Source organism: Scomber scombrus, chromosome 1 (genome assembly GCF_963691925.1).
Source record: "Scomber scombrus chromosome 1, fScoSco1.1, whole genome shotgun sequence".
Lineage (NCBI taxonomy): Eukaryota > Metazoa > Chordata > Actinopteri > Scombriformes > Scombridae > Scomber > Scomber scombrus.
The window spans coordinates 16,509,403-16,524,641 of record NC_084970.1 but is presented as its reverse complement, the minus strand read 5'-3'; the positions used below and the strand labels follow the sequence as shown (position 1 = coordinate 16,524,641).

General features: G+C 38.5%; 1 protein-coding gene across 1 annotated transcript in view; it reads right to left on the bottom strand.

The window, feature by feature from the left end:
* Positions 1 to 15,239, bottom strand: part of LOC133989379 (CUB and sushi domain-containing protein 1-like) — a 356,447-nt gene that overhangs the window by 159,694 nt on the left and 181,514 nt on the right. The window contains exon 10 of the mRNA XM_062428141.1: positions 11,201 to 11,322. Coding sequence (XP_062284125.1) covers positions 11,201 to 11,322 — 122 coding nt within the window. The remainder of the gene's footprint in view (positions 1 to 11,200; positions 11,323 to 15,239) is intronic.

Here is a 15,239-nt window from a genome sequence, read left to right as displayed (position 1 = left end):
TATAATGTGACCTGCACACCACTGGTGATTACAAACTTTGGCGGTCAAAGATTGAGGATGCTGCAGTGGACTAACAAGAGAAGCTACATTTTTAATGCTGACTTACCTCCTGTTCACACTGATAATGTCGTACTAAAGACCGCACCCAATATCATAATTTGTCTGATGTCTTAACTGGGTTGGATCAGGTTTGCCAAAGTCTTCTCTGCTGCAACAATAAGTTACCCAATGTAACGTAACAGAGGTGCGGTTTTACATAAATAGTGCATCTTTAATGCATTCTCTACTACCGCAAGTCAAAAATAAACTGCCAGGCAAAAGTTTAAGTCCTGCACTGAGGTGACCCCCTGTCAGAAGTAGTACAGAGAGGGAACAGCTGTCCAAAAGCAGAGTGTGCTAGAATTCCCTTGCTGAGATTGTGCAACTATGTTGAGTCATTGGTGAGCTGCCACAATGCCAGTTTGGGGCCTTTTTCCAATAAATTACTTTTAGTATTTCAGCCAAATAAATAAGTAAAGGATAACCTGAAACTCTATTCGAGGACACGATCTACGACCGCCTTTATGCATGACAAAGTTACATTCAAAGTGTAATCACTTACACAAAAGTCAATAATTCATCAAATTACTCATTTGACTTACGGTATAAGCACGGGGGGAGAGGCACATTTCTTTTCTCTTTTTTTTCCAGAAACATTTCATTGAGTCTAATCAGAATTTTAAGTGCACTTTGCTACTCATTGCAGCTCAAGAGAGCGTTATAAATCATCTTTACAGTGCACTGCATCTTGCAGCTACAGTGAAATTTACAATGGATACACACCGTGTAGCTGAGCAAAGAGGGTCAAGCATGGTGTCAGGATGCATACAAAGTCATTGCTTAGAAATTCTCTTCAAAACAATTAATTTAGATCAGCATTGAAGAGCATCTACAGGCTGTTAACCAGCACAAAGCAGTCAGTGCTGCAGCTGAATGTACAGTACACAGAGCTCTAAGTTCAATGCCATAGCCCCACACAGTGCACCAGGCTAGAGTTCGAGAGAGTTAGAGTTAGCTAGTAGTTTAGCAAAAGGGTGAATCGGTCATTAGCTGAATGTTATTTCTTAACGTTCACCTAAAATCACATCTAGTCACATCTAGTCCTTCTTTGCAGTAAAAAATAATAAGATGAATAAAATTAATGAAAAAATGTTGTTATTGTTTTTTTTAAATGTAAATAGTAGTCTGAGCTCCAGCAGCACTGTCAGAGCAATGAGAGACAAAGTAAACAAACTTGCACTGTAGCCTGCATGTCATAGTCAGTGCGTTGGAAGTGTTACTGAAGAGTAAAGACACATCGGTATCTACCTGGATCTAAGTTACATTTTCAGGTATATTAACATGCTTTTTAATGTGCTGCAGGCTGCAGCTGAGCAGATAATTAGCTACATAGTCTTTTAACTGATGTTGAAGGGCTGTATGGAAACAAGTCCTCTATCTGCATTGACAGAAAACTGTATCCTGTTGAATTATGAATGTGAAACTAGGGGGCACCATCATGAGACTAGAAATGTAAAATGTAAATTCCTAGCTATTGGTTTCAGGTATACTCTAGCAGACGAAAAATATGCAGATTGATTTTGGTTGGATTTTAAGTAATATGATATTTCAGAAGATATATATAGCCTAACTGGTAAGTGTGCGGTGTGGTGTCCTGGTAAGTGTCCGGTCGGGGACCATTGCTGCGGGTCGTTCCCCCCTCTCTCTCTCCCTACTTCCTGTCGGCATCTCTGCCAGTTACTATGTAAACAAAGCCCAAAAATAAATCTTTAGAAAAAAATTAAAAATTAAACAAGGCAGAATTTAGCAGCTCTGTGTGTGAAAAGGCCTGAAGCATTCATTCATTGCTTTTCTTTACATGTTCATTGTTTTCAGTGTCTCAAAGGCCAGAACCTGTCCCACTATTCACTGGCTAGAGGGCATAGTGCGACCCTTGACAGATGGCCAGGCAATCAGAAAGCTAATATACAATCACTCATTAACAGTCTACCTGACCTGCACGTCTTTGGATCATGTAAGGAAACTAGATCACTGTTGGGAAAACTCACAACAATACAGGCAGAAAAATGAAAACAACAGAAAGAGGGCTGGGGCTGCTATCTGAGCCCAGATGCTTATTGCTATAGCTATTATGCCTCTTATAATTAACACCTATTTTATTGTTCTTGTTTTTTTTTAGTTACATTATGTTAATCACAGCTTCTTAAATATTTGGCACATTTGCCATAAGAGGTGAAGTGCTACACTTTTAAATCAAGCATATTATTTAACTAATAACAGTTTGAGATTTACCAAACCTATGACAGTATGAATCATAAATCCATAATATGTGATTCATCACAGAAGTGTTAAGAATGAACTCCATTTGCTTCAGATATAATCGGATGGGAAAAAAAGAGGTTAATAAATTGGAATGAAGGTTGTGATGTATGGTGTTGAAATCTAATCCATGACTGACAAGCAGTGCAACCAAACATGTAAGCACATTCAGTGGATACCAGCTCATTGGAAACAGCAAAAGAAAGAGGTGACAAAGACAATGACAAAATCACTTGATATCTGCCCACAAGGGACCAATTTCCTGACAGACGATGTATGTAATAAGGTCTTTACACTATACTATAATAAAAATGGCTTCATTACAAAATAGAGGCTACATCATCTATGGTGATTATGGCATCTTGGCCTGATATGTCATTGTTTTTTTTAACTTATTTATCAAATTTCGATGTTGTTATATGCTCTGACAAGTGATTTTCTATTTGGGACAAATAAAGTACCAGTCAATTTAAAAATAAACTGGCAAAGATGATAGCCCATTGGCTGTACCCTGCAAGTACCCAGATGTGCCATGTTTATGCATTGCAGACTTACCTTTGCTTTAAGTGGTAAGAAAGCAAACAGCTGCTGTGTGGTAAAATAACTCCCCTGTTGAGGTGTTACAGCACCTTTGAGTGCTGTTGACCTGTTGGCTGGACAGTTTAGGAAAATAAACTGCATACTAGGTTTGAGCAACAGCTGTGTGACAGCCTATTGGAAACAGCATTATAAACTGTTCTGTGAAACAGCAAATGACTACCCAACAAAAGCATACAGTATAGGTGGAGAACATTCTTTTGCCAATTCAAGATTTTAGCAAATGTTTTTACAATAGGTACAGCTCTAAATTAAAATTGCATGAATGAATTATCAACAATTGAGGAGGCCGGTGCACAAAACTAAAAAGTGTAACCTTCGGACATTCATGCATCGCCATTAACAACTTTCTTTGGTAGAGAGATGTTAGGTCCGGGAATGAGAGCCAGTGACAGAGCTAATGCAGTGAATTACAGTAGGTCAGTCAGATTACCAAATTACACTCAAAAGCCAGGATAGCAGAAAGCTTTGAAATTAGATAATGTGCTAATTAGGCAGCTATAGGTGAAGGTTTTTCCATTACCAAGGACAGTGATGGTTATTTACCCTGCACTTCACTAATGCATTCTGCTCATTCTATGTGATCAATGTCAGTACTGAGCTATGGCCTGTATGTTGTATCATTTGCAGTGCAGAAATTGCACAGTTTCTCTCTGCAATGGCAATGATACATATTACTACCATTCCTCTAAAATCTGATTGATTCCAAATTTTATTTAAAGGCTCAGGTGAAAAAGGTCTGTAACCAGTTCAAATTCAAACTTTGAGAATTTCAGGTTCATTCGGTTACATGTCAACTGACGCAGCTTAGATGTACATGCATTCCATGTTCATTTTTCATACCGCTTACTGTTTAACAACCTGGCTGCAGGCTAGCGCCACTACAATTTAAGAGACTTTGTTTAGAGGAACACTTAAAATCCTTAACAAGAAATCGGTAGATTTTCATTATTGCCCAGTATTAAAAAAACAAACATGTGCAGCAAGACAGGATTGTGTTATTCAACGCAGAATAAGTACTTTCAGTCAGTCTATGTTCTCTGTTAAAGCTGCAGTAGTGTAAAACTCCATACAATCAACTATTAGAGAACTGGACACATACTGTTTATTTAGAGCTCATTTAAATAAATGGTTAATTAGCACTCAGTGGTGTGAGCAGCGGCTGTGGCTCAGGACCTCATGACCTCAACCCAACAGGAAGTCGGCCATTTTGGTTTTGATTTTTCCCGCCTAAAATTAACTCCTCCCACAGCGTTCGCCCGATCAAGTTCAAATTAGGTACGCAACATCTCCAGACCTAGCTGAGCTTAAGTTGTGCTCTGCGCATCCGTAGGTCAAAGGGCGTGTCTGCCAGGGCTCAACTAACTTTGGCGTGCTCGCCATGTACATACGAGTGGCTCTCACGCCCACATACTTCATCCAATCAGCTTCAAACTTGCTGGACATGATGATGGCTCCGCCCTGAACGTCCCGATATATTAACTTCCCACGTAACTCATAGCGCCCCCCGGTGGTAACAGGAAGTGAACTTAAATTCATGAAAAATACATAGTTGACCCCATCAACTTCATTCCACTTCTAAAACATGCAGAACCAGTTGGTGAAGCTACATTATGAACACTGTGAAGCTACGAGTAATGGCGTCCCTGTGGGGGCGTGGCTACCATTAATTCCTCGCCATGAAAATACGTTTGGCTTTTTGATGGCTTTATTGAACACGTATCATCATGAAAATTGATACACAGGTCCAGGGTGGAGACCTCTTCCATCTGATAGGGGTGTCGCTCATGTCGCCCCCTAGTGGAAACAGGAAGTGCCATTTTTTGCATCAACATTGTCCGATTTCCACGAAACTTCACATGTGTGATGAGGGACTGACCCTGAACACACCTGCACGCATCCCATTACTGCCCCCTACTGGATGAACCATCAAATGCTCATAACTCCCTCTTGCTTTGTCCGATTCACTCCAAACTTCACATGAGTGATGAGGGGCCGCCCCTGAACGCACCACACCACATTTGGTGACTGCCCCCTGGTGGATGAACCATTAAATGCTCATAACTCCTTCATGCTTTGTCCAATTCACTCCAAACTTCACATGACTGATGAGTGGCCGCCCTGAACACACCAGACCATATGTGTAACTACCTGTGACTGCCCCCTACTGGATGAACGAAACATTGCATTTTTGGCATCCTTCCAGGTTTTTTCTCACTTTCTGCTTCACGCCACAGCCCCGCCATGCCTCAGGCCCCGCGGTGGCATGGGTGAGCGAGGGCCCGCCATCGCCGCTTGCGGCTTTAATTTTTATTGTTATGCAGCCCTATAAGTGATCTCAATAACGTAATTTATATTCTGTTTTTAAAGTGACTCAGTAAGATCTGTCCAGGGACTGCATATGAAAAGAGTCTCTTGGCTAACTGTGGTGCATTTATAGTTTATTAATGTGCACTGTCCCTGTTAAATAAACCAACAGATAAATAAATACATACAGTTAATAACCCAGCTTCAACATACAATAACACTAGTGTCGCTTAGCACTTCAAAGGACACATTCAGGTTAAAGAAAAACTAAAACTTTTCTTAATTTTCGTAACTCTGGCCTCAGTTTTATCTGTGATAACACTATACTCAAGTAATTGCTTAAATCTCCAAACACAGGTTGTTAGAAAACCACCATGTTAGTCAAATTATTTTGAAGAAAAACAAAGGTGAAGAGTAAAATTGTGACTCAAACTGTTTGTTGTAAACTTTGATTACAATTATAGACTGTACAGACGTAGTTTAACTAATGTACGTAATTGTCCTGTACAATGGGGACTATTAGCAGGAGCATGAACTCCATTTGCTTCAGATATAACCAGGTAAGCAAACTTTTTACTGGTACTGTATTTTTAGCAAAATTGCTAATTGAATCCAAGACTTCAGCAATTACATTGGTCAGTACATTGTTCATAATTGATAGAACCAATGCTCAGAGCAAAATAAAACCCAAATTACAATAGGCTTTAGCTGTCCTTTAACTTCAGTTCAATGACCGCGAACATAACCTGAACAACAAGAAATTTAATTTAATTTAATTTACCTTTTTTTTTTACACCCACACCATTTTATGACAATGCACTAAATATTGGGCATTAGGTTTTCAGCATGTAACAGCTTGAGCAATAATGCAGTAATGCTTTTATTGATCTTCAATGGCCTCAATGTCTGTATTAAGTAAAATTTAAATGAATCTGATAGAATGTCACCGAATGTGTCCTGCCAACACTAAAGTGATGATGATGATGATCCATGCATGAAAATTACATTCAATACCATAATACCACACATCCGCACTCTCAAACACTAATATGTATTCATCAGGAAAAAGACAGCGATAATTAGAGACCTAATGGTCATGTGTGACGATGCATTTCAGGGTGTACATGAGCAGTCAGGCATGGTTCAGACTTCCACAAAATAATGATCTGCTTGATACTGATGAATCAAGTGATTGACACACACAAAACACACACACATGCACACACACACACACCATTGAATCCTCTTCCCTGATGTGGACCCGAGTTTTTCCTCACTACTATCTGAAATTTGACAGTTTACCCAACAGCATATTTCTCACAACCTCTGGCAGTTAGCAATTAAGTTGGCAGACAGAAAACACACAGTCAACATTCATAACATCAAACTCAACCAGATGCGAGTACACACACTTACACAAACAATAACACAGATACCCACACAAACGCACATATTGGAGCACACAGGCAGGCAGCATTTTGCCGACACGCTGTCAGACCATTACAAACTGTATTGATTGTGCTGCTTTTATTTAGGACTTAACAGAATGACAACAGACACGCAACCAGCCGGCATTGCTTATTGGCTATTTAAGCCTTCACACGTAAACCTAAACAAGGAGGGAACAAAGACGAACGCACACTTCGATAAAAACATTTGTCTCTGTCTCAATTTTGTATAGCATGTTATTGATGAAAGAAGTCATCTGGAATAATAGTCAGTCTGAGGCACAGCGATCACACAGAGGGAATAAAGAAGAGGGACAGGGCAGGAGTCTGAGATGGAATCGGAGAATTGTAGGGAGAAAAAGAAAAGATCTACACAAAGATGATTGTTATTCATCTTAATTCTTGCTCATTTACCCTCTTTAAATGTCTTGTTCTCTCCCTAAGCCTCTAAGTACTTTCTCTCTAACAGTATATATAATTTTTATTTAAATTTTTTTTCTGGGTAACTTACACTTAGGATTCTAAATGGTGTGTTTAATCATCTGTCTCATTCCCTGTATACACAAATTAAATCCTGATTAAAGATCAATGTTCAAGCGGGAATATATGTCTTCTACATAAGGAAGATCGTAAGCTCGTAAAAGAGGTTAACAGAAAACAAGCTGAGGCCCTTCCGGCAAAGTGTCTAGGCAGAAAGAACCAGCTGGTCAGGCTAAGCAGATTTCTTATTAATGGAAGCTCACTTGAACTCACTGAGATATAAATAATTATAACACATTACAGATATTCATGAAAATTCCGTCTTTTGTTTGTTGTTTTTATTCCATGTCTTTACTTTATAGTATAGGATAGTTTTGGGATGAAAATCATTTTCAATCTGTCCTCAATTACCTGAATGACACTGTAACATCTGCACATACAGTACAGTGCAAAATATTTATTAACTTCATACAAAGTTCAGTAAATAGGACAGCCTCTCTGTGAACTGTATGAAAAACAGATCAAGAGCATGAAAGTAGGGAGCATCATGCCATGCTGGATCATTCCACACATTACCTCCTATCGCTAAAACATTTTAAAAAACAAATTAGCAGTGAAACAGTTGGTAATTATTTAATATATGAGTTGAATGTGTGAGAAATTGTAGAGGGCCCTTTCCTATATTTCACAGGGAGGACATTGTTGGTCAGGGTGGCACCATGGCCCCCTTTAAAGCTCAGGCTATTTCTTGGACCAGAGATGGCGACTTGCATTTCCTGCTCTTGCAGACTGTTTCCTTTTCTGAGAGGAGAGACAGGCATCTGAACATCCATGCCACATTTGCCATGTCTTATTATTTCCAGGCTATACTATGTTTCAATTATTATTTGAATGTGTTGTAAGTTTTACAAAGTCTGTCACACAGAGCACTGTTGCCATAATACTGTGGATAGGTCCTACTTAAGTTTATTCTGTGTAGTTCATTTATATTCTATCCTATTGTATTTTATTCCGGTCTAGTCTATAACTGTCTTTATCATCCTGTTTGTCTCTGTCCTTGTCTCTCCCTTTGTGTATGTAGATAGTGACATTCTGCAAATGCCAGCAGCTGTAGTAGCTGATAATCTGTCATTATAGCACATTCTTAATGTGCTCTCAAACCTCGAGCATTCTTAACACACGCATACAGAATAGATAAAAGACATCTGTCATAAACTAGGCTATGTGAATCTATTATACTCTGTTGTATTATTTTATTTTAAATCCTAAGTAACACACACACGCAATGCAAAGAAAACTTTTCATCTGCTACCTGACTCAGAGCAAAATCACTAGTAATAAGCAGTGTCTGTCATGAAAAAACTTCAAAATGCAGTCGTGTCAATTAATCAATTTTCCTAATTGTTGTGATTCCTTGTGATAAAGATGAAATCACTTCCAAAGAAATGTCTTACAATGCAGACCACTTTCCATTGCCTGATAATGGTTTGAAAAAATCTCTGTGTTAAGTGCTAACTTTTTCTTATTCTCAAAATGCAAAGTCAGTATTTTTTTTCCCAAAACTCATCAGAGTCTCATAACTACATGAACAAGATGAATCTACACAGACAAACATACATACTGTGAAACTCTATGTGAAACTCTAAGCTATTGGCAATCTACACTAATGTTGCCATTTTTCTCCATCAAGGTCAGAGAGACAGAGAGATGAGAAAAGCCACTTTCTCTCTCCTTTTCCATATTTTATTTTTGTTCTCCTTTTTCAATTATATCTTGCTATTTCTCCACCCTGCTCCCTCAGAGGCTCAATAGGTGAGCAGACTTCACGTATGCCCATTTTTGGAGAAAACCCAAATGCCACATGTCAAGTACATACTTGGACATTCAGTGTTTTTTTCTTTTCTCCCTTTCTGGTACTCACTTTTTAGATATGAAGTAGATAGCTGAATATTCAACCCCATTTCTCTCTATACTTTTCTCTCCTCTATACGTTCCTCTCTCTATATTTCTGTAGTTTTTCAGTGAGCTCAGTAAAATCTTACTCTTTTTGCTCTTCCCTTTCTCTACTTTCACTATCTTCAAACTTAACATTTTAGACAAATCAAAGTGAGAGAAGATGATAGAAGGAGAGAGTAAATGGGGAAAGAGTGGTGCAGAGCAGAGGAGATGAGATGAGGGGGAGAGACAAGGAGAGGAGAGAAGAGCAGAGAATAAAGAGGAGAGATGCTAGGAGAAAATGAGAGGCAGGCAGAGGGTAAAGGGGAGAGTGAAAGGAAAGAGTGTAGAGCAGAGAGTACAGGAGCAGGGAAAAGGGAGAAGAAATTAAGTAAGGATATGTGACGAGACATGAAGAGAAGATAATACCACAAAAGAAACCGTAGACAGAGAGACTTGAGCTGTTGTACCGCAGGTATATGAATTATTCATGTCTATACATCAATGACTCAACAACAAAGTTTTCTTCACAAAATTGGAGGTGTGGTGACCATGAGCTTAGCAATGGAGAACAAAAAGGAAACAAACAATAGTCCTTGCTCTGTTATTTCATTTGGTTTCTGCTTGTCTGTTGCTCTACTTATTCTCTCATATTCTTTTAACCTGTGATTACCACAGGTAGGTTCTCTTTTATAGCATTTCTTTTGTGTCTCACATTGGAAACACTATTTCATTCTGCAAGCAAGGATTGGCTGGAACTATGCCTGTCAATATTAGGGACGCTGGATACTTTTCCCATAATTAGACTGACACTACGCCAACAGTAATTCAAAAACCTTTACCGTCATATTTCGTACTCTGATATCAACTCTTATCTCAACTCAAATGTTTCTCCAGGACGTAACTTAACTGTCCACCAACTCTGAGCAAAGCTCACTGGTCACTGGGCACTTCATGGGAACTGACTGTCACTAAACAACAGTTTGATCGGCTGATTGTGGATACTCTTTAAAACTAACCAAACCGAGTAGCAACACTTCTTCAAGCTAACATTAGCTGCTTCTCCTGGCTTTTCACGAAAGTATCAATACTCCTGCTGTGTTAACTACTCACCAGGATATCGCCACTGCTAAGGTCCACACTAAAGCAGTTAAAAGACGCAGACATGAGCCTGCCCTTGTGGTAATATACAGTATTAGTATGTTGTTATGTGATTTGCCCTCTTCATTGGCCTGAAGCATCTCCATGCTGCCCTGAATCTTTGGGGAAGTGCACATACTGCAGCTAGTTTTCGCTCACTAAATGGCTTGTCAGACATGGTGTGACTGAAATCAGCATGTTTCTTTCAGAAAGGCATGAAATACAATGCAGAAGGTCCAGTTTACTTAACAAATCTGTGAAGTCAAAGTCTTCTCAGATGCCAAAACACATACAAAATTTTACAACTCTGGAAAGCACACGAGTAATGTATTTGATTGGCAAATGCAGCACACTGACTGATGATGTAGCGTTGTGGCAAAAGTTGGCAACTTTTTTTGACAAATGACTCTGCAATCTTTTGGCCAGAGCCGCCAGCACTAGTATCTCCACTGCACAGTCACGCAGCCCCCATTCAAGTGACTGTCAGGGTTGTATTTTTCTGAATGACACATGTCTGTAGGAAGGTGTCCATCCTCTCATAGTTTTTACTAAAACTGATCTCATGATATCTTCATAACATCACAGCGATGACAGCTTAGCTATCTGACAGTGTGACGAACATAAGCTTTTGAGGGCTAAAGCCAGTAAGTTGGCAATACTGACCATAATTCATCATTGAAATATTAAGTGGACAACATGGACTGCATGCATTTTAAACTTACACAAGAAGAGAACTGTAATGCTTTGCATATGAAGTACACTGTCTAAAAAATAATGCTCTTCCATGATAAGATAACTACACTGTAAAATATAATGTGATATAAGCATATTGCAGGTATAGAAAGTGTATATTTCATGTGTCAGGTTATAACAATTATTTTGATTGAAAAGCTCCTGAAATAAAGAGAGGAATAAGATAATGAAAACTAGCTCACCTTCACAGAGTCCATTGCAGTGATGACCCACACACAGTGTGCATTGTTCTCATACTGAACAGGGTAGTTAGGAGAAGTTATGACCCCTCTGGGCCCCCTTAGGTTACTGCCACAGGTACGAGCTACATAGAAGGAAAGCAAAAGAGAGAGACAGGGCAACACAGAGTTTTAAAAAAGATTTATAGGGTAATCAAAATTATGCTCACAGATTGTAAATGACTTCTAACCTAAAGAAAAAAAAAAAATATATATATATATATATATATATATATACAGGAAGAGGGAGTGGCAGTGAAAAGGCAGGTTATCGTCCCTATAACCAAAACTGAGACAGGGCACTGAATTCTGGCATTTTTGTAAACCTGTAGACTATATAATTGTCAAAGTAGCCCAGTTTGGCCTATATTCAAAATTATCAAAGAAAATGTAGTAGCCTAGTTGCTTTCAAATGATAGATAGATAGATAGATAGATAGATAGATAGATAGATAGATAAATAGATAGATAGATAGATAGATAGATAGATAGATAGATAGATAGATAGATAGATAGATAGATAGATAGATAGATAGATAGATGGATAGATAGATAGATAGATAGATAGACAGACAGACAGACAGACAGACAGATAGATAGATAGATAGATAGATAGATAGATTTTTTCTTGAAAAAACATATTATACCATGTACCAAGACAATGAGTAGGTCTGTCTGTGCTAAATAGCACCCCTTCCAATAGCTATGAACACTAACAATATGTGTATTCAATGTAAAAAATATATGTTCAATGTAAAGATGCAGATTTGCCCCCAAATTCTCCCTTTCTGTTGAAGATACTCCCAGTACCTTTGCTCCTGAGGAGCCTGTGGATCCCAGTTATCAACTGCATTTTTCATAATATTGTTCCTAGTGCTGTACTTTACCCATATTGATTGTGTCCTGTGTCATACTCAAAGTAATATTTCTTACCTTCACTACCTCATAAAGTTAACCATGTGTTATTGCCTTAAAGAAAAAAAATGTATTGTGCCAAAAATGCCCTTAAAACCCCTCTCTCAAGCGTAGTAATGTTAAAGGGCTTACTTGACATTTTCAGTCAGTTATAGTCAACAAGCACTGTCATACTCCTGAAAAAGTTTTACCTGATCATATACAGCATTTGCACCTTATCCATCATAATGAGTTAGCTGGAGGCGATCACTGCCATTAGGGGGAGGGAAGGTCAATGACAGGAGCAAAAGCATACTAGATAGTAGAGGATATATCAAAATTATAAGAATAATGCAGAATAATGGAAGGGGTTAGAAGTTACATAGTAGAAGGGCAGAAATAATAATAATAATAAGTAAGGAAGTTTGAAAATACAGACAGATTGAGAGACAAAGTGGAGAGACAAGGTTAAAAAGTGATGGAAAGAGAGAATAGATAGGGTGAAAGATAACGTGAAAAAAGGAAGAGAAAAGATAGTTAAGGTTAAGGAGGAAGGGCTAGAGTGGGGACAGATACACAGAAAAATAGCATGAGAGAAAAGGAGACAGAGAAGGACCTCAGATGACTGACCTGCCTGTTAATTAGAAAAGAGAGCTGAAACACACTGTGTGACACACACACACACACACACACACACACACACACACACACACACACACACACACACACACTGAAACACATTCATGGCCATTCATTCCAGAGACCAGCTTCTAATTAACAGTAAAGTCTCAGTGGAGAATGTGAAAGGCTCATGGGTTTGAATCTCAGGAGTGATACACCAGATATGCACTGTACACCAGAGCTATATTATAAGCATTTTTAACCTCTACCTGTCTACTTGTTTGCCTGTATAGGCCCATCAATCTTCTTTTCTTCGTGTTCTCTTTTCTCATTGCTCTCTTTATATACAACCCAAATCTAATTACATAGAAAAAATAATCAGAATACTTAGGCCACTGTTTTACCTTGCAAGTAAATTTTTCAGCTGTGTTCTTTGTGTCATACTGAAAGTTCACTTAATAGGAGAATGCAGAGAGAACACTAGTTAACCTCCTGATATATTCCCTTAAATTGAGCCTTTCAGTATAGTTTCAAAGTTGGAAAAACATTTTGTTCCAATATTTAAGAATTGACAATTTTCTGCATCTGCATATTTTAACAGTTCATTGAAGGAATACAAAATGTAATTTTATATTATTGAGTGAAATGCTAATATACAACACCAAATGTCTCTTTTGCTGCACAATTCAAATGGATAAATTGTACCGTACATCTCTTGTGCATCATTTCATACATATTTTTCCAAGCTTTGCTTTGCATGCTTTGCTGGATCTCTAATATAACTGAAAATAATGCTAGGTATAAACAATGCTGGTCACCACGTGTTTTACACTATCAGGATCAGCTAACAGTTTAGTAATGTGACTGTACATGTAATTTAAATTCAATTTAGTTTTAGATTATGCTTAAAGTACCACCATTTTTGATTTTACAGTAAATGTGTGGTTGGGTCAAAAATTCAAGGCTAGAGAGCTCCACAAAACCCCAAAGTCTCTCCCTCAACCTCTACTGTCTCCTCCTAACAGGAGTGGCCAGGATCATGAAGACAGGCAGGTTCCTGCAGTCACAGGCGGACACATAGACACATACAAGGTGCGTGCAAACATACACGAACACACACACACACACACACACACACACACACTATAATGTGATGTGACAGAGACCCTACAGTATGTGTCTGAGCACAGGGATGGCCTGTCCGTCAAATACACACACAGCTCAAGGCAAATACTGCTGCAGCTATGAGGTGTGTGACATTGTCCCCACAGTAGCTGCCAATTGTGTGTGTGTGTGTGTGTGTGTGTGTGTGTGTGTGTGTGTGTGTGTGTGTGTGTGTGTGTGTGTGTGTGTGTGTGTGTGTGTGTGTGTGTGTGTGTGTGTGAGTGCTCTAGGGTGTGTATGCTAGCTGTCTGCCTTTTTTGTTGTTGTGGAGCAATAAACCCAACTTGCTACTGTCAGTAAACATGTGGGCAGTGAGAGCCCCTGCATTGTTGCTCTTCCACTCACACAGTTATTTATTTAGTCAGAAAGAAAATCATGATTTTAACACATTAACAAATAACAGAATGTTTATCACAGTGACGTTATTTCTTATGTTAAAAGGATACTATACGTTTAGAGAATCTGTATTAGCAAATAACAGCAGAATAACATGAGTACCTACAGTTTCAAAAGCTGATATGATCGGACAAAAATGTAACATTGAATTGTTTACAATTGTAGAATTTTGATTATGTTACATGGCTCAGGTGCTCATCATAATGTGTCAGACCCCTGAATAAATAGAAGTAAAAGAACACTGCTAGCTTAATAATCAGACTGAATTTCCATTTAGTTTCACATTTTCAGTCTAATCATGTACATTTAGGCCAGTTGCTATTTAGAAAAAAGAAACAATCATTAGTGACTGTAGCATTTGGTAGGACCAGGTAATGTTATTTCCAATGATGGAAGCAATATGCGATTCAAGAGTTGGTATTTTTGTAAGTCAATTTTGAGATAAGTATTTTCTGATGCAATTTTTGTGGCTCAGGCAAAGAAAGATCACAGTCAGTTGGGACAGTCAGTGTATTTACATGCACACACGTATCCTGGTTTGGAGTTTTATCCTGGTTTTGATCATATTCTGAAAAACCTGGGTATTTATATCACTATTAACATGATTCTAGCAGTAACCAGGTTTCAGATTATATGTGTGCAAGAGTATCTTGATTCCTCAACATCTAAACTGCTCATTTCTCTACCAACAGGGAATGTTCAGAAACCTGAATACAGTGTTTACACGACACAGTATGTTGATTTATATTGGAGTACTCCAGGGAGGTTGAGGTTTCTCAAAACTTGGGTAAGGTGTTACATGCACACTTAGCACATAACCAGGATACTCCAAAAGCCTGATCATAACAAGGATATCTGTGCAGGGATTAAGATTCAGGGACTTTGCCTCTATGCTAAAACATTGGCACTAAATAGGAAATCTAAATTGT